At 37.7% G+C, this 18,704-nt stretch overlaps 1 protein-coding gene across 1 annotated transcript; it reads right to left on the reverse strand.

The window, feature by feature from the left end:
- Nucleotides 1-322: 322 nt before the first annotated feature.
- RpL3 (ribosomal protein L3) lies at nt 323-17,768 on the reverse strand. Its single transcript, XM_083110848.1, has 8 exons — nt 17,701-17,768; nt 14,556-14,748; nt 11,305-11,473; nt 5,653-5,788; nt 3,169-3,355; nt 2,273-2,475; nt 1,710-1,865; nt 323-556 (listed from the first exon to the last, which is right to left on the reverse strand). The coding sequence occupies exons 1-8, from the start codon at nt 17,701-17,703 to the stop codon at nt 386-388; spliced, it is 1,218 nt and encodes a 405-aa protein (XP_082966974.1). The 5' UTR covers nt 17,704-17,768; the 3' UTR covers nt 323-385.
- Nucleotides 17,769-18,704: the final 936 nt, after the last annotated feature.

Here is an 18,704-nt window from a genome sequence, read left to right on the forward strand (position 1 = left end):
TTCAAATATAGTAACTTTCAATGTATCTTAGTTACAAAAATAATTATAAGCAAGGAGTTGCCTCTCACACCTCAGACCGCCCTAGAAAATTTCTGCAATGAAATTAAGAACTCTAGTCATCACTGGTATGTCAGACAAGTAAACATTTGTGGAACAGATTCAAATTATGCTTTCAAGCATCAACAAGCTGTACTCCTTGCAATGAAGTTTGAATGGATGCAGAGTAACATTCCTCCCAATCAAACAAATTAATCAATTTGTCTATAAAGGATAAAAAGCATCTATTATAAACTCTAGCAAATTTCAACAATAAAAGCCAAAATTAATTTTTATAAAGCTTTTATTCGTAAGTCCTCACTTTGGTTGTCAACAATATACATTTTACTTATGAAGCCATAGCATTCTCCTCCTTGACCCTGTCTTTCTTGAGAGGACCCATGAATGTAATCTTATCCTGGGATGTCTGGAAGCGTCCATGGCCAAATTTGGATGAAGTATCGATGAACTTCAAATTGATCTTCTCCAATGCAGCCCTCTTCGTGTGCACCAACCTCGACTGAAAAGCACAAGATTCATCCCTTTAGAAATGATGAAGCTTCAGACAACTCTTTCCTATCTAACAAATTGAGACCTACTATGAATTACACTGGTCGACATGGGTTTCGATGTGTCTTGGATGACTGACTCAATTTCAGCATGCTGATTCCAAAAACAATTCATTTCTACCCATCACATCTAGTTTTTTTCAGAAAACAATATATTAACTACCTTGATTTCACAATAAAATGTGTAGTTCCATTATCTCCAATAGATGGCTCTGTTTACATGGTGGTAAAATATTGATTTTCTACAATACAAATCCTCCAATTTGGAACTATACATGAATATAGTGGACACAAATTGTAAATATTTAACTCATCTTCCACCTTTAAGTGAGACACTGGCATAAAAATTGTATGGACTGCATTTTATTTTCTACATATCCCATGAAAATTTCTTTCACCAAATGTCTATGGTGTGTTGATTGAACTTCCACGTGGAGAAAAATTCTGACGTGATGGGAAGAAATTTATGTCATTTCTGTACTCAGCATTGAAAATCCTTCCAGAATCGCGTATTGACCAAAAACAACAGATATTTCCTTTTCTTGCATTATGTAATGGCGAATATGAGAATTTTGATTGTGAAACATTCTGTGATGGGAAAAAATGACGTTATTTCAGTGATCAGCATTCAAAATATTTTCAGAAACACCCACTTGAAAACATCAAGCTCTTGTCCACCGGTGTTATCAACAGAAGCATGCAAATTTCATTGACAAAACCCAGATATGAAATTGCACACTGCAATGCTCATTTTTCAGGTTTGTGAAAGGTGTGAAGTGCATTTTCCTAACAGAAAAAATAAATCTTAAGACATTAAAGTTTAAACATTAGCTGAAGTATGAATTATCCCGATATATATCATGGAAAAATTGATTGTCTTGCATTTGAGAAGCAAAACTGGACTCCTCTACACAAGAATGACTTCATCTTCCATTCTTAAATCATCACTGTATCCAAACTGCATTTCTTAGATGGTTTTGGTGTTAATGAAACGTCTATCTTGAAAATCAACGACTACACTTATTCCAAAAACCTGCATTATTTTTCCACCACCCTGTATGAATAGCTTACTGTACAGGATTTGATTTAAGATTCAAGACCAACCTTTCTGAGAGCAACCACCCTCTTCTTCGCCCCCACACAGCAACCTTTGATCATCACAAAGTCATTGTTCACTACTCCGTAATGGGGGAATCCTCCCATTGGGGTTACTGTCTTCTCGGTCAAGTCATAATCAGTTGATGCATTGTTCTTTACAATCTGCAAATAAGAAAAGAGACCACATAAACTCTCAGCACAATGGGCAAGATTTCAATTACATTTTTAAGTATGGTGAACAACATGTCTCGCACATATAAATGAACATCAACACCACTAGGTTCATCACGATTTCGTTGTGCCAGAGCAAGGAAGCACGCAAAATGTTGCAAAATGAAACATTTCAGAAATAATATCTAATATTATTTTCTCTTTCCTCTGGCAAGACTGGAACATTTAACTTTTAAATCTTGAAAAACCTTTAGAACAAACATATTAGCATTAACATTTCAAGATTTCTTTGATTCTAGATTGTTGAACATCTTTACATCAACTTCTTGCCTGGCTGCTTGCACCAGCTTGAAAAAGAAGTGAGAGAACAGCCAGAAAAACATTCAGCAGTAACCTACCTTTCCATCCTTTGTGTGGATGCCCTGGCCAATCCGGTAGATCTTCTTGTTCACCTCCGAGCGGTGGTGGTAGCCCTTCTGACCAGCTCTGGCCACGGTGAACTGGACTCTGCTTGGATGCCAAGCGCCAATGCATGCAACCTTCCGCAGACCTTTGTGAGTCTTGCGTGGCAACTTCTTGGTGTGCCATCTTGAAGTAACGCCTGAAAACAACAACTCTCCAAAGTAATTCAAATACAACAATCAAAGGAATAACAATCATACTAAATGTTCATTGTCCACAAGATAATCATTTCAAATATTCAAGATTCTCAGGGCAGTGGTATACATGCACCAGACAGACACACTTGCAGTTTTACAAATCCAAACACTATCTCATTAACTACAATGTGGACAGCAGGCATGGTGAACATTTGACAATTTGTTAGTATTAGATGAGGACATCAGATGGAAGGCAACATTATAGTATCCACAATACTTTTCGGTAAAGCACAATGATTCATCACGATCCTCATGCCAACACACACGCAATAAAAACCTCATTCTTCTAAATTCATAATGCTTGTAAAACAAACACTGACTACAAAAATGAATCTCAACAGTTACTGGAAAGTGTAAATAATCAAATGCTTGATAGTTACGGTTTAGGACTAGCACTAGAAAATTACAAAACAATTTGCAAGTTTCCACTGAGCACTGGAGCTTCTGCTTGAACATTTAATGGATATTTTCCCCGATCACAAATGACTACAAGAAAATAAAAGATTTAGTTTAACTGATGACCTACTCTCAGATTCTAAGCAACTGTTGAAATTGAGTGAACTCTCAAAATCTATGTTACAAATGTATTTTCCTCCTCAATAGCAAATCTAACTCAATATACAGTGCAGACAGACCTTTAAATCCTTTTCCTTTGGTCACCCCAATCACATCTATCATCTCGTCCTGAGCAAAGACATTGTACACAGGGATGGCTTTCTCCAAGTGCTCCCTAGCCCAGTCCACCTTCTCGGCAATAGTTCCTCCGTTCACCTGGATCTCCATGATGTGGGCTTTCTTCTGCCTCTTCCTCAGCAACTTCATCTGTAACAACATTATGTTTTCAAATGAGAGCAGCTCTTCAAATATTTGATGCAGTGAAAGTTAAAACAGAGTATCTATAATTTAATAAAAATTTCCAGACTACGATATTATGGTAAATCAGGTTTTTAAATGTGTAAGAAGGTCACTATATATTAGCTAAACACCACACCTGCGAATGTCTAAATATTCACTTCGCAAGTAACAAGAAACTGAACAGATGCAATCTTTATACAACATAATTAATACATTTTAAATTTTAATAACATCTGTTAACATAAAATTCATCAAAACACAAATACTCAGAAGGATGTGGATAATTCCTACAGCCATTTGCTGAAGTATAGTTCTACATGAAAATAGTTCGTAACATAAACCCTTTACATAGAGTACTCCAGCACCGAGGTGTAGTTTGTCCACAACAAATCCTATTTTTCTTTGTTCATAAACCTTCTAGTATATTACCACATGAACAAACATGTTAATTTTTTTCATAAACACAGTAAATCATCTTCACATGATTCTTCCAGGATTCATAGTCTGGTACACATTTTTTACAAAATGAATAAAAAGACTTACTAATCTAAATGTACCCAAACAGTTAAATAATATTTCCACAGATTTACATAACTTTGTCAGTATTGGAACCCATAAAAAATTAATAGTTAGCAGCATTATTTATAACTTACAATACTGCTTCAAACAAATTAATTCAAGCATTATAAACTTCATGCTACTTTTCTGAATGATTTTTTCTGTACCTGGCATGGTTTGTCTTCCTGGTCATGGCCCAAGGGGCTACAGGGAGCTTATGGAATATGCCATGCTGTCGCTCACACCCGAAGGGGGCAACATTTCTCTTTGATGTTGTGACTAGGAACAGACTGCACAAGGTCAAACAGCTCCAGAGTCACTGAAAGCCTGGTTCCACCAGAAGCAGATCCAGGCTAAACCATCAAACAGTACCAACAAAAGCATAGAATTTTCAGTATGCACTGCTCCCCTAATAACCTCTTTCCTATGAACTTCGATGTAAAACAGTGCACATTTCATACAGAAAATCTCATTAATGAATTAATGAGTTTATATTTTGTAGGTATTAGAACAAGCTGAATAGCAATTGTTTCAAAACATGGGGGATGATGCCTCATCTATCATTAAAAACAAAAAAATACACCCAAAATCATCAGCTAATTCTCCCATATTGATACACCACTACCAGGTTGAGGAATGGATAAAACAATGGCCTGAGCAGATACTGATGTTGAAGGATCCATATCGCTGTACCAGAAAAGTATTTGTTCTATATTATTTACAAACATGTTTCTGGCATCTTGGTCTTTTGTTAGGGCTACCAAATCAGGCGTTACACTTTTGCAAAGACCCATTACACTGGCCAATTTAAAGTTTCTATTAATATCTCGCATGAATATTTTGTGACTACATACAACATATTTTAATGTTTAATTATAATTCTTGAATATTTTGAAGCAAAACTCTCGTAAATTGATGCTCATAATTGAAGTGAAATACAATAATTTTAAAATTTTGGCAAATTAATTGCTACAATTTAAGCACTGGTGTTAGTGGGATTCATTTAACACACTGAATCCCATGCTCGTGCTAAGCACGAGCATCCTGAATATGGAGAGTGCCCCATGCACAGTACGGGCAATATCACTTTAATGTTTGAAGTTAAGAAGAGCCGCCTGAGAAAACTCCTATGGGCGGTCATGCACTTGACCAATGTGTATACTTGAAATATCGAAAGAAATGAAACACTTATTTACTTACTTGTAATGAGTTATTTACTTGCACACCACCTGTGTTTCATACTAAAGGTTAGTGGTGGCGAAAAAAAGTAATTGCTCTTGCCCCCCTAGTTTTGGTACACAATCCCAGCCACTGTTTAGTATTAGAAGTACAGACTTTTTCATTATATGAAAACCAAACACTGTTGAACATCTCTAGCACATGCAAGAACACACAGATTCTAATTGTTTCTTTTTTTTCGCGTAGGCAAAAAAATTGCCTTTATTTTGATGTATAACACGTATAGTAAGACCAAAAAAATTGTTTCACATTGTTGAAAATCACAAAATGCCCAGGTTTCTGAGTTATTGCTAATTTAAAAACCCTGGGATGGGTTCATAGTACAATCAGATCAGCCCTAAAATTTACTTTGTAGGTGAAAATAAGAAAAATATTGCATATAAGGCTAAGTTACGGTCTAAAGAAAGACAAAAATGCTCAAGTCTACGAAAGATGAATATAATAAAACAAGCTTCTTAATCACCCACCTGGGTATGAGCAATAACCCGGATGCACTTGCAGTATTTCTTCATCTTGGTCACTTCCTTCTCGATGTACTTCTTTCCAAGGTCATCCTGCCATTTCTTCGAAGCCTTGGTGAAAGCCTTCTTCTTGGAAGCCGCCCTGTATGAGAAGAGCAGAGGAAGGGAAGGGTTGAGTGGGGAGAAGCAGGGCAGAAGAGGTGAAGCGAAGGGGAACTTTTTCAGGAAATGGCCTCTTCATTGAGAGCGGAGACCAAGTCCCTGGTTCGGTTCCAACTCAAATTGTTACCCGAACCACATTTCAACTCTCATCAAGGAAGTTAATCCTGAGCGGAGAGCCACGAGGTGTGAATTAATCTAGCACAAAAAGTAACTTAAAATTACAGTCCATGCTAACTACAGTCAAGCCAAGCTTTTTTCCAGCATGGGACCTGCCTTTCTGACAGTGAAACTCCGTTGCAGTGTTTACCTGCAAACATCTGATTAGGCTTACCACTGTGTAACCTTACAATCTCTCCTCCCCAAAGTGACAAGCAGGGAAACAGGATTTTGTCTACAAAACAATTCGGAGTTCAAATATGCACCAGAAGATAGCTTGACCCAGGTATAGGTACATCAATTTCACAAAAAATATCAATAATTGTTGCAACATTACAAAAAGGCATCATTCCATTTCTTCTATGTCCTCTCAGGTATTAGAACATTCTACACCAATCTGACCATAAAAAGAGTGCAATCTAGTGGATCTTCATGGGGAAATCTGGCAAAAAAAAAAAAACTTTTTTGCACTGTCCTATACGGTGTATGCCCTTAGAAGGAACAAGACTTCAGCCAATACACAGCAGGTGCTATTGCCAAACTAACTGATGGTGGAAGGGAAAAAGAGAATTCACTGTGTCCAATATTCAACTATCTTAGCATGCACACACAGGATATATTGAATGAAGGGTCTTGTCATTGTGTATATTGAGACAAATTTGACAACCATTTAGAAGGCATGCATATTTAGTTTTTGACGAAAACACGAAATAATGTTAATTTTTCATGTTTCTGAAAGGTGTAAGGTGCCTTATACTACCATGTTTTGTCACGAAATAATGCAAAATACACCCTTAAACACGAAATTTAGAGTTTATTTACCGCCATGACACTCTCTGAAGTCAGAATTATCCTAAGTGTTATGCAATTCACAGAAAATTTATAAATTCTGCTGTAAATATTTGAGAAGCAAAAATGGGCCCCTTCATGCAGGAATAAACTTCATATTCTGGTAATGACATAAATGTGTTATTAAGGGATTGGATTATTTTGTGTAGTAAGAGTAGTTTTTAAATAAATTTATGGTTACATTAAAAATTTTAAAACCAAAATGTCATTTTATATACTGCTTTTTCACTGAATTTCTTTTATTTACAGCTTTTGAACCCGAAATTGACAGATTTTGTACCAAAATTTTGCTGTTTTATTTACCAAATATATGTGCCTCAGACCACAGTCTTGCAAGAGACAACTCAGCTGTCAACACTGACAACTAGAAGAAAAAAAAGACTGCACGAAAATTAAGTGTTACGTGTGTTGAGACAAAGTCTCCCAGCTTTCCTTCAAGAAACTACAACTCTGGCTGTAGGTGACAAATTTATGGGGCTTGTACAGTCAGGTTCAAAATGTCTTGCCCCATCTTATGATAAACCTTGAGTGGCAAGTTTTATAACACTTCTTGCATGCAAGAAAAATGCAGAACACAATGTTTAAATACAGAGAAACTAGTACTCACTTTTATCCGCGAAGCTGTTTTTTCTTCTTTTTCGATTAATTTCAGCGGCCACTGCCACCATCCTCGTTGGAACTTGCTGCGCTGTGCTTGGAGGATGGTGGCAGTGGCCACTGAAATTAATCGAAAAAGAAAAAACAGCTTCGCGGATAAAAGTGAGTACTAGTTTCTCCGTATTTATATACTACCGCGTCTCTCTTTTCCCAATTATGAACAATGTTTAATTTGCATTCTGCAGTTTCCTAACTGTACAACATTGCACTCCTGCCTTAGGCTGGTTGCCATGGACACACACACTCCGTGACTTGACAGACATCACTTCTAAAAACATGCACCGTATAGTTTTGCAAGCAAGAGAAATCCCTTACTGACTGAAGAACCCAAGCTCAGTGGCCCAATGTCTCATTGAGGGCTGTCATGCCATGAAGTAACCTTTCATTGAGGGATGATGACTTGTCAGTTGACACCAACAGAACTTTCCAGAGCAGAATCCACTACAGACTTTCAACACACACCGGAGATTAAGCATGCCATCACTTTCCCCCACACCGGAACTACACTTTATGCTCCAACAAAACCACCAATATCTAACACTAAAATATAATAACCATACACAAAAACAAGTTAAAATTGATGTACCTATGAATGTGTGTCACCATGTTTCAACATATCAAGTTTCTAAGTTACAAAAATACTACTGACATGCAGTTCTCGCCTCAGACCGCCCTAGTAAAATTTCTGCAATGAAATTAAGACAACTAGTCATCACTGGCACGTTATGTCGAACAATGCATTTATACAAACATTCTATGCCACAGCAGTGGAGTGGATTTGAGTCTACACCTTTGATCACATGGCAGCCATAACATTATTTGTTGCACAAGAAAGGTATGAATTTGGCAGAGATTGGGAGTACAGACCTTCAGGCCTACTACCACATGGGAGCTATACATCTGTATTTGTAAGGTAAACAGTGAAGACACTTGTACATGTGTACACATGCGATGAAATATAAAAAAGGAAAGTTAAAAATTGTACTTACGTATGTGAGTATAGTGCTCTTATTGTAGAACGACGTTTCAGAGATTGACTATCTCTTTCCTCAGGTTCATATAAAAAAACACTAAGTACTTGGCATAGTACTGCGTCAAAAATGTAATATGAGGATTGTGGTTAAGGGTTGGTTAGGGTACATTTAAAATATTAAGTTTTTGCTATTAGAAGTACGTAAAAACCAAGTCGTTCCCGAAAAAAACTTGTCCAGTAGACCTATTCACAGGTAAAAAAGTTTAAAATCTAAAAAACCTGCATAAATCACAATGCAACCTGCAGGTTTGGCCTTTCCTACCCAACTGTGCTTATCTATCCATATGAAGGTCAAATCTCAACGAATGTTTCCCCTCCCCTGAATTTTCTCGTTTCCCCTTATTACGTCACAAACATTCGTTGAGATTTGACAAGTTTTTTTTAGGGAACAACTTGGTTTTTACGTACTTCTAATAGCAAAAACTTAATATTTTAAATGTACCCTAACCAACCCTTAACCACAATCCTCATATTACATTTTTGACGCAGTACTATGCCAAGTACTTAAGTGTTTTTTATATGAACCTGAGGAAAGAGAGTCAATCTCTGAAACGTCGTTCTACAATAAGAGCACTATACTCACATACGTAAGTACAATTTTTAACTTTCCTTTTTTATATTCTGGATTTGTGAGTAACACGCGACAAACCTATAAAATACATGCGATGAAGGCATTCATCTCAGCCATGGTTAGGATGTCATCAGCATCACGTGTGACTAACTTTAACCTCTGGGGTTGAACCTAGGGACCCATTGATATGAGGCTGCCTAGGTCGTCAAGATTCGAACCTGTGTCTTCCAGATACTCTACTGACAGATTCTGTGGCCTCACATCTGTATATTTGTTGCATGGCACATGAGTTGCCGACGAAAGTGGCATGAGTCTGGCAGACATTGAATTGGCAACTACTATTAACCCTTAGTCCGCCGGCGTTGCATATATGCAACAAAAAAAGTATGTGTCTTGTAGCCGCTGTTGCAGACATACAACAAACAGCTTTAGATACAATTAAAGAGGGTTTGCCACACTTATATTTGTATATTGAGGTTGAAACACTTGACTGTTCGTTGGGAACATGTTTTGCAATAGTGTTTACAAAAATTCTAAAATTCCTCCCCCCCCCTTTCTCGGAATATGTCATGTGTTTCCACTCCACAGTGTGACAGACTCAATAAATGCTTTGTATTTACGATGCTGTTTTCCTCCAAGCTTCCAATGCTGTGATTTAGCACTGATAAAGCACATATTCTTCTTCGTGTTTGAACCTGGTGATCCAGCTGAAGTAGTGGCCGGGGGGGGGGGGGGGGGTCAAAGAGAGGGGGTTTGGATGAGGTTTTGCGGTGTCGACTTTGTCCCCTCTATGTTAGAAATGCAATGAAGCTTGACGATAGCCAGAGGCCACAAGCGTGAGTCTATCCAGAAGTATAGACAAAAACAATTGCAAAGGCTCCCTCCCCTCCTGTTAGGAAAGGCCTACCCATAATCGATTCTGAGCAGTTCGTATTGTATAACAGCTCATCGATCTCCCTAGCATTTGTTTCCTTTTGGACATATTTCCACAAAGAGCAGAGTCAACAGGGAAGAAATAGATTCACAGTAGCTACACAAGATGCAAGTGCGAACAAAAAAAAAGCAAAAGTTCGGGTTTTCTTCCCAAAGTAGCTGGAGAAGTGGGGGCAAACTACACATGTTTATGTTTTTTTATTAAAATTCGGGGGATGCAGCCCCCACCCGCAAGAGGGATAGAGAAATAATTGATAATTTGACATTTAAATAATGGTTTATTTACACCTTCTTACATGACTTGAAGTAGAAACACTCGCAAGTTTACAAAGATTGTCAATGCTGCTCAATTGAGTTGCCCTGTATTCAAGCTCCCATCAAGTGTTCTGTAGCATCCGTGGAGTGACTTGTTCGTAATACACATTGGCAGGTAAGCACATGCAGTTACACATTGGTGTATGAACTCAAAGTTTCTTTATCTTGTAAAATGCAAATCATATCTTCATCGGTTTTTAAACATCAAGCATTTATTTCTCGATACCTCTAAGCAGAACATGCTGTATAAGCATTTTCAATTTTGCCATTACTTCGAAAAATACGAAGATTGGTCTTCATATCTCTATTGTTTTTCCATAATGGATAGAGGATCACAAAGGTGCAGTTTGCTTTTTGGATATGTTGAGAAAGACCCTGCACAGCCCCTGTTTTTTTGCCACCACATTGCTCAGGTAAGTGAGGCTATACAAATTTTCAATAATCTCTTTACTGGTACTAAACTGTTTGTTTTTGTGGAGTTAACCCTCAATGCCTTGGTCTAAACTACAGACCTTCATCAATCGCTGCCTGAGAAAATTTTTGAATATCTTTTGACCAGAAATGATTCAAACCAAAGAACTTTGGAGCAACAGGTGTGCATACAGATAAAGCAGCCTAAATGGAATTGGATAGGGCTTACGTTGAAGGAAAATGAGGCTGTTGAGAGACAGGCACTAGACGAACCTGAAGGGAAAGAGGGAGGCCTAGACAGACAGAAGATCTGTTCATGCTGAGGCATTGGAGGAAGGAAGAGCTGGAATGCAGTGAAGAGAATTGCTGTCAGTAAGACCAGGTGGAGGTGCTTTGTTGATGCCCTGGAGGTGCTTTGTTGATGCCCTATGTTCCATAGGGAACAACCGGAAGTCTGAAGTCTACACAAGCTATCACATACGAAGAAACCAAAATCTCGTGCCTATATAATAAAATATTACTTATGGTGATTTTACAAAAAGAATACAAAGCAATTTTTAAAAGTTCTTACCAGTTTTTGTAGAAACGACGCTTGCAATCTTCACTCAGATGCTCAGCCCAAATGGTAGACATGGTTCTTGGACCACGAGGAGTTGGGCTGTACCCAACAATTCCAACAATTATCATTGGTGGAGTTTCCAGAATGGTTACAGCCTCCACAATTTCCTTCTTATTCACCTCTGAAATTAAAATCAATGAATATGATTTTTCGACCAGAACTTTGTTACTACTATAAAAAAAATTTAAACATCTTGCCAAATATCATTGTATGGATACGCAAGGTTCTAGACATGTGGTTGGATTGTTATATTCACAATCAGATTTCATAGGATTACGAAATACTTTGTGGTGTCTATGAAAAAAAAATGTATGAGCCTCAATGCCTGGAAAGATGAAAGTTTGTTGTGATGCTTTAAAGCTGTAACAAAGCTTTCGTTTGTCTGAGGCATACAGGTCCGAGAGGTTTATAATTTTAACATGTATATACATGGAGTAGAACCACGTGGAATGCTCCAAAATTAAGCCACAGTTCACAAAATAGGGTCATATTGCCAGATCCACATTTGGGAGGGGGTGCCTTTCATTTGCCCCCTTGATAATAGCTATTAGTGAACTTTTTCTTCTAAATTTGCTAGCAGAGCTCCACCATTGTATATCCAACCTTGGCATGCAAACAGTGGCGCTAGTGAAGTTCGTACATGCTTTCACAGGTTGACGAGATTGATGCTAGTATACTGAAATTATTTTACATTAGCAACACTGAATTGTACTGCTGATGGAATTGTATCTCAGAATGAATGGAAAAAAATATTTTTTTGGAATACTTTTTGAGATGGCAACACATGCTCTAAGAATACTGCATACCGTTTGTACTCATAAGACGTTTAAGGTGCGTAAAGTACATGTAATTGTTTGAAAAGGGTAAAAATAGTAAGTTTCCAGTGAAATTTCTTATCACTGGGCACACACACGCAATGTGCATTTTTCAGTGGACTGACAAACTTCTGACACTCCTTAAGAAGTGCAAGTTAAATAATCTAATTTAAATCTCTTTTCTGCCTACTTTTAGCTAATCCTGTAGATGAGGATGAAAGGTGATAGAGATGAACACGAACCCCACAGACGATTATACAGGCTGCAGGTCAAGTGTAAGAGCCTGTCCGAAAAAGAAAAAAAATCCAGGGTGTACTATGTGGAAGGGTGGTTGACAATCAACATTAATACTGTATGTAAAAGGTTCTTGCACATACATACCTCAGACCGCCCTAGAAAATTTCTGCAATGAAATTAAGACAGCTAGTCATCATTGGCATGTCAATGAAGCCTCGAAAGTTTTGCTCAGCTATTAATATAATAAGCTAGTAGCATAGCATTTCTTGGGGGTGGAGCTGCGATCCCAGGAAGATGCACCTTGTCAAATACAAAAATATCTTCAAGCCGTGTCCAACACTGTATTGTATTCCCATTGCTCAGAAATGCATGCCTATTTTTTTCTTTCTTGTATGTACGTATTGCTTGCATTATAGAGAATGTGGCATAAAAATGGGTCTTGTTTTTGTTGCAAGAGTTTGTGATGGTGCTGGAAACACTGTCATTTGCAAATGTATGCAATTTACAGACAAATCACGGGAGTGGAGCCCACCGTGTTGTAGCTGTGAGGGTATTTCTTTAAAATGGCATTTCCGTTGTTGCTGCAAGATGAAAATATTGAAGTTACTACTTTGATCCGTTTCTGATTACATCCTGTTGGGGTACCTGAAACTGTAAGTGGTATGCAAGATGGCCACAAAACATTGTGGAACTCAAAACACAGCAGCCATACAGTGATTAAACATTCCTATTTACATGTTGGATTGTGTCATGAAAGGATTTGAGTGTCATTATACAAAACGGTGGTCACCTGAAGGAAGTAATTTTCAAAATAATATGAACATGACTGCATATTTAGCAAATGGCAATGTGTAAGAATGTATTTTTTCTTAGTGTTAATTTTGATGCATATAAATTATGCCACAACCTGTAAAATTATCTCTTGTAGTTTAAAAACAAATTTCTTAACCTGACCTTTTGGGAGAATACACAAAGGAAGAAAAAACACTATACTTATAAAGTTCTCACTATTGGAACAAATATACCAATCACTGTAATAGAATTACTTTTCGGGAAAGTCCTTATCTTTAAACCACTTTCTTCACATCTTTCCATTGAATTGGCCTGTACCTGGCATGGTTTGTCTTCCTGGTCATGGCCCAAGGGACTACAGGGAGCTTATGGAATATGCCATGCTGTTGCTCACACCCGAAGGGGGCAACGTTTCTCTTTGATGATGTGACTAGGAACAGACTGCACGAGGTCAAACAGCTCCGGAGTCACGGAAAGCCTGGTTCCACCAAAGGCAGATCCAAGCTTAAACATCAAAATTTTTTTTAAAAAAAAATAGACTGTCCCAATAGAGAAAAATGTTGCAAGCATCAACCGATAAATGTTGAAATAATCCCACATGAATAATGGAAGAATGAAAATTCAATGGGGCTGTTGACCGATCGTATCCCTCTAAAATTTCAACTTTTTTCTTTGCCATCTGCATATTTCGATGTTTTAAGGTGTTTGAAAGTGATTTTCACATGCGGAAACTACAATAAGAGATTTATCCTCGAAATGTGAGCACAGGAAGTTTATTTCTTCACATCCCGCAACACTTTCACCAATTTCAAGAAATTTTCATCATACACAAGAAATCACAGAAGATATCAAAGGATAACGCAAAATTAAAATCACCCTGAAAAAAAAAGTTAATTATTAAAAATAGCGTCTGCTACACTACACATTTCATGTTCTCGGCAACTCACGAATGTGCATGCAGGCTCTATTGAATTCGTAAATTTGAAATATTGTAGAACAACGTGGCATGTTTGGTAGCACACCATCCACTCACGATGTTCACTTCAATGATATTCATGCTAAGCATACTAAACCTAAGAGGCCTAACATAACGTAGGCATTCCTCATGCGTGATGTCAAACCAAATCTCCTAAAATCTTATTACAAAGCATTTCCGCAAGCTAAAAACAAGAAACGTTCATATAAATGACAACCTTTTCAACCCACTAAAAATTTTCACTTTTCTAGCAGGGGTACATACAGAGGGTCACCATCACCAATTCAATTTCACACCTTGCATGGACATATTAAATGTCAGGATATAGTTAGTACTTGTCACATTGACCATTATGCTTACTAGGCGATTTTTTTTTTACTCACTTGATCCAGGCCTATCAGCTTCTCTGACAATATGAGTCATTCCAGCCTTGTAGCCGAGGAAGGCAGTTAGATGAATTGGCTTCTTAGGGTCATCTTTTGGGAAGGACTTCACCTTGCCACGATGCCTAGCAGAACGCTTCCTAGGGCCGAATGCCATTGACCCATGGCGGGGTGCACTGAACTTCCTGTGGGACTGTAAGAGAAACAATGTTAATACAATTTCAACTGTAAAAAACAATGTTCAGGTTAACTGCATGAATGCCAATCTTGTGATGTTCTTTTTAATAACTGTTTACAACTACTGTAAGCCAGCACATATCTTTCACAATTAAAATTACCACATGAGCCCTAGTGTCGCTTTAAAAATTGCCACTATGTAGGATAAATCTTTGTTTACACTCCGTATGTAATAGCATGTTGTCATGGCTGGTATGGAAGAAATGTTGAATTTATGCTATATTTTTAAATATTGCGAATGCGATGAAAATTCCAGGAACTATAAGGTGAAGCTGTGCTGAAAACCGAAATATATATATATATGCACTGTTTCTTCAAAGCAGTCCTGTTTCATCTGCACCTCAGGTTGTAACTGGGGGCCTCTGAAATGATTTAAAAATGAAACAATAGACCTGTACTCTAAAAGCTGGCTCGGGAGAAAATTGACAACATATTGCAGTTCCTCCTCCAAAAAAGGCAGGCTGGTTTAATAATAATGCAGGATAATAGAATTCACAACTTCATTGAGGCTATCTTCACTGAAAAAGAAAGTACTGAATGAAATTGCCACATTAGCATGTTGATTTTCTTTTCCTGGTTACCTTTAAGATTAGACATTAATTCTCCACTATTTTCCTCTTCGCAATTATCGACTTGCACCTGCTCCACATTTCATACATAATAGATTGTTTATCTGTATGCATTGGGAAAGATGCTTTAACTTTCGAAAAAAAAAGAAATGTTTTATTTATAACGTACAATTAAACTTTACCACCATTTTTTTTCTAAACACCCGCCGGAGCATTTTCAGTACCCGAAAAACAGGATTTGTTAGGGCAATGGAGAACGGTACTACTTTACTATACCGGAGACACATTTCAATGATATATTTCGCAATTTTTTACATTGCTAACCTACTATTCTGTATTGCGGAACATTTATTTAGGTGAAATAATGAATTTCTAACGAAAATAATGTCTATTTCTTACATTAACGAGTAGCCCAAAAACCATTGACATTAGCCCAAAAATTCACGATAGCCCCACGAACCATCACGGGGACGAGGTATACCTACTAGGTTAGGTTAGGTTCCATTAGCACTCCTTTCGTTCAATTTAGCATATACGAACAATACAAGACCGTATTGTGCTCTCGTGCAGAAAGCAAATGGCAGCAGTAGCAATAGCGCGTCAGAAATAGATTTTCGTAGAAAACCACATGCATTCGCATTAAAATGGATCAAAACTACATTCCCGAACATCAACAACGCTACATAAAATGATTTGCGTAAGTGCTTTCGGTAACAGTAGTATAAGCCGGAGACACATTAAACTAGTTTGTTTTCAAATAAAAATCATTGCTACTTACCTCATATGCATAGCAGAAGATTTTTCAAGCTGGGGATCACTTTTTTTTCCATTTCTCAAAAGGTTTTTTTTAGCTAAAATTGAGGCTAGACTCCACTTTACACCCTTATCTGCATGGTGATTGCTTCTTTGCGTTCGTGGTGCGGCACCCGGCATCTCTTCGGGTAAGTACCTTTTTCTTTTTACACTTTCTGTTCACGATAGCCCCACTATCCATTCACGGGGTTGAGGTATGCCTACGAGTTTAGGTTAGGGCTGTTAGGTTAGGTTCCATTAGCACTAAATTCACCCCTAAATATGTGCTTCATAGTCTAAAAAATTCCTCAGTACTTTCAATTGCACATATCCGGACATCGGTTTTTCTCAATTTACTCCTTCAGGAAAATTTTGCTCGCTTTGGGATTTACGTTGTTGAATTCCTTATAAAATAAGCTTTCCAACGATATATGACACGTATTCCTTAGGCAAAGGACAAACTAGTCTTACCTTACAATCGAAAAAAAAACCGCTCACACGTCATCTTGTCCAACTTCCACGTGGTTGCTACACTGTGAGGGGGTTACATAACCGAATGCACGGAACATTTGATTCACGTAGTCGACGGCAGCGGCGGAACGAGCTATCGTACAACGGAGATACATGATTGACGAAAAATACCTTATTTACAGGCAAAATACATTGCACGATTCTAAAAAACGATTTCCCCGGCTTCAGAAAGTCCTCAAGAATGCAATTCCATAAGTACTTTCAGTTTTTCTCCTGTAAATTTTAAGAAATCCGTCTCCGGCTTGTACTATCGTTACCGTGCTTTCTCCTGTAAATTTGAAGAAATCAGTCTCCGGTATAGTAAAGTGTTACCAGGAGAACTTCTGGTAACCCTAATCGACTTGCGTCGTTGCACCCGTTACAGCGAGCCCACATGTGGTTTTCACTCAGGGTGCACAACCCCGACCTAATACTGGAGTTACCTGCTGCTACATTACTTCACTTCCGTCAGGGATCTTCTCCTGAGCAGTCCGCTGTACTTATTAAAAATGTAGGCCATAATGGTATATTACGGATATTTACTTGTCGATCCTAAAAACAGCTTAAAAATCGGGACATCGGAAACTATAAAAATATACTTCCACTTGTAAAAAATTCTTTACTATTTCCGTATTCCGAGTTAGAAATTTCTTGGCTCCCAATAAACCCTGCTCTAAAAAATACCACGTGGCGAGAACGTTCTACCATGAAGTTTCCTCTGCGACAGCGAAAATATCTTGGCAAACGCGTCACGATTAAACATACAAGTTATAAAACAGAAAAATATTGAAAAAACTAAAACTGAGTAAAAATTGTGATCTGAACTACTTTAGGAAAATATATATATTCAATCACTCTAAAAATTTGCCAATTTTAGGTTTGTTATTTTATGCAGTAATTTTCGTTAACTATAACGACTACTTCATTCTATATCCATAGTTCAAGCCTCTTTGTAGGTTGCACATAAAGAATATTACCCGATGCCCTTATATAAAGCAGATATTATATATTATAAAATTACCCTACAATTTTCTTACCATCTCTCTTGGTTCACGTGTCGCTGAGAAATGGGGAACGCGATAGTTAACAGTGGAGTGCAAATGCAATGCATGGACACTGGACCACAGATTAGTTCAGTGGACATGGACTGTGAATTTGGGTGGCGGTTGGATACACTTGCTTACAGCACACACTCTCCTTCAGCAAGTCTAGCATACCCACGAAACTAAATGGCAACAGGAAGCAATTTTGCACGTAGTAAAAGTCATTTAAATTATATTAGGCAGTAAAGATTTAGTTCATTTAAAAAAATGTTAAGTGCGACAGCGACTGGCGGGGCTTGAGGTCAACTTGAGTGTGAGAAGAAGATATCACCTAAGCGCACAATTTTTGGGGGCGAATCTGCTGCCACGTAATTCGTCTGCTAGTAAGATGTTACAAATCTTAGGTAGTGTCTGCTGCCACGTTCTTTTTCTGCTGTAACCCAAAAGAGACATGCTCGTGGCAGCAGACTGTTTTATCGTGATTTCATCATTCTATGTATGCAATTACGTCCGTAACACATACTGTGAAGTTTTAGCGATTAATTACACAAAAATGTGTTAAGATTAGGTCCCTTAGCATTCTTCTAATAATAAACCTAAATGCTCTCGTAGTTAGGTTAGGTTCTGTTAGCATTAAAATAATATAACTAAATGCTTTCTAAGAAAAAGGTTCTAAATTACCAGTACATTGATTCCCACTAGTCATATACTTGCATTTTTATCGTCTTCATTTGTTCTTAAGATTTGTAACATCCTCTTAGCAGACGAATTACGTGGCAGGAGCAAATTTGACGCTTATTCTTACTGCTGACACGCGCGTGGCAGCAGACTCGGCCCAAATCTTAAGAACAGATTGAGACGAGAGAAATGCAAGTTTTGATTAATGGGAATGAATGTACAGGTAATTTAGAACCATTCTCTTTAGAAAGCATTTAGCGATATTATTTTAATGCTAACGGAACCAAACCTAACTACGAGAGCATTTAGGTTTGTTATTA

This window comes from Lepisma saccharinum, chromosome 24, assembly GCF_977018435.1.
Source record: "Lepisma saccharinum chromosome 24, izLepSacc3.1, whole genome shotgun sequence".
In the NCBI taxonomy this organism is placed as follows: Eukaryota; Metazoa; Arthropoda; class Insecta; order Zygentoma; family Lepismatidae; genus Lepisma; species Lepisma saccharinum.

Bases quoted from the DNA above. Each gene is read 5' to 3' on its own strand.
- RpL3 (XM_083110848.1), bottom strand. The intron at 2,476-3,168 runs GTCTGTCTGCAC...TGTTGTTTTCAG, and splicing joins CAAAGGAAAAGGATTTAAAG to GCGTTACTTCAAGATGGCAC. The intron at 1,866-2,272 runs GTAGGTTACTGC...TCTTATTTGCAG, and splicing joins TCCACACAAAGGATGGAAAG to ATTGTAAAGAACAATGCATC.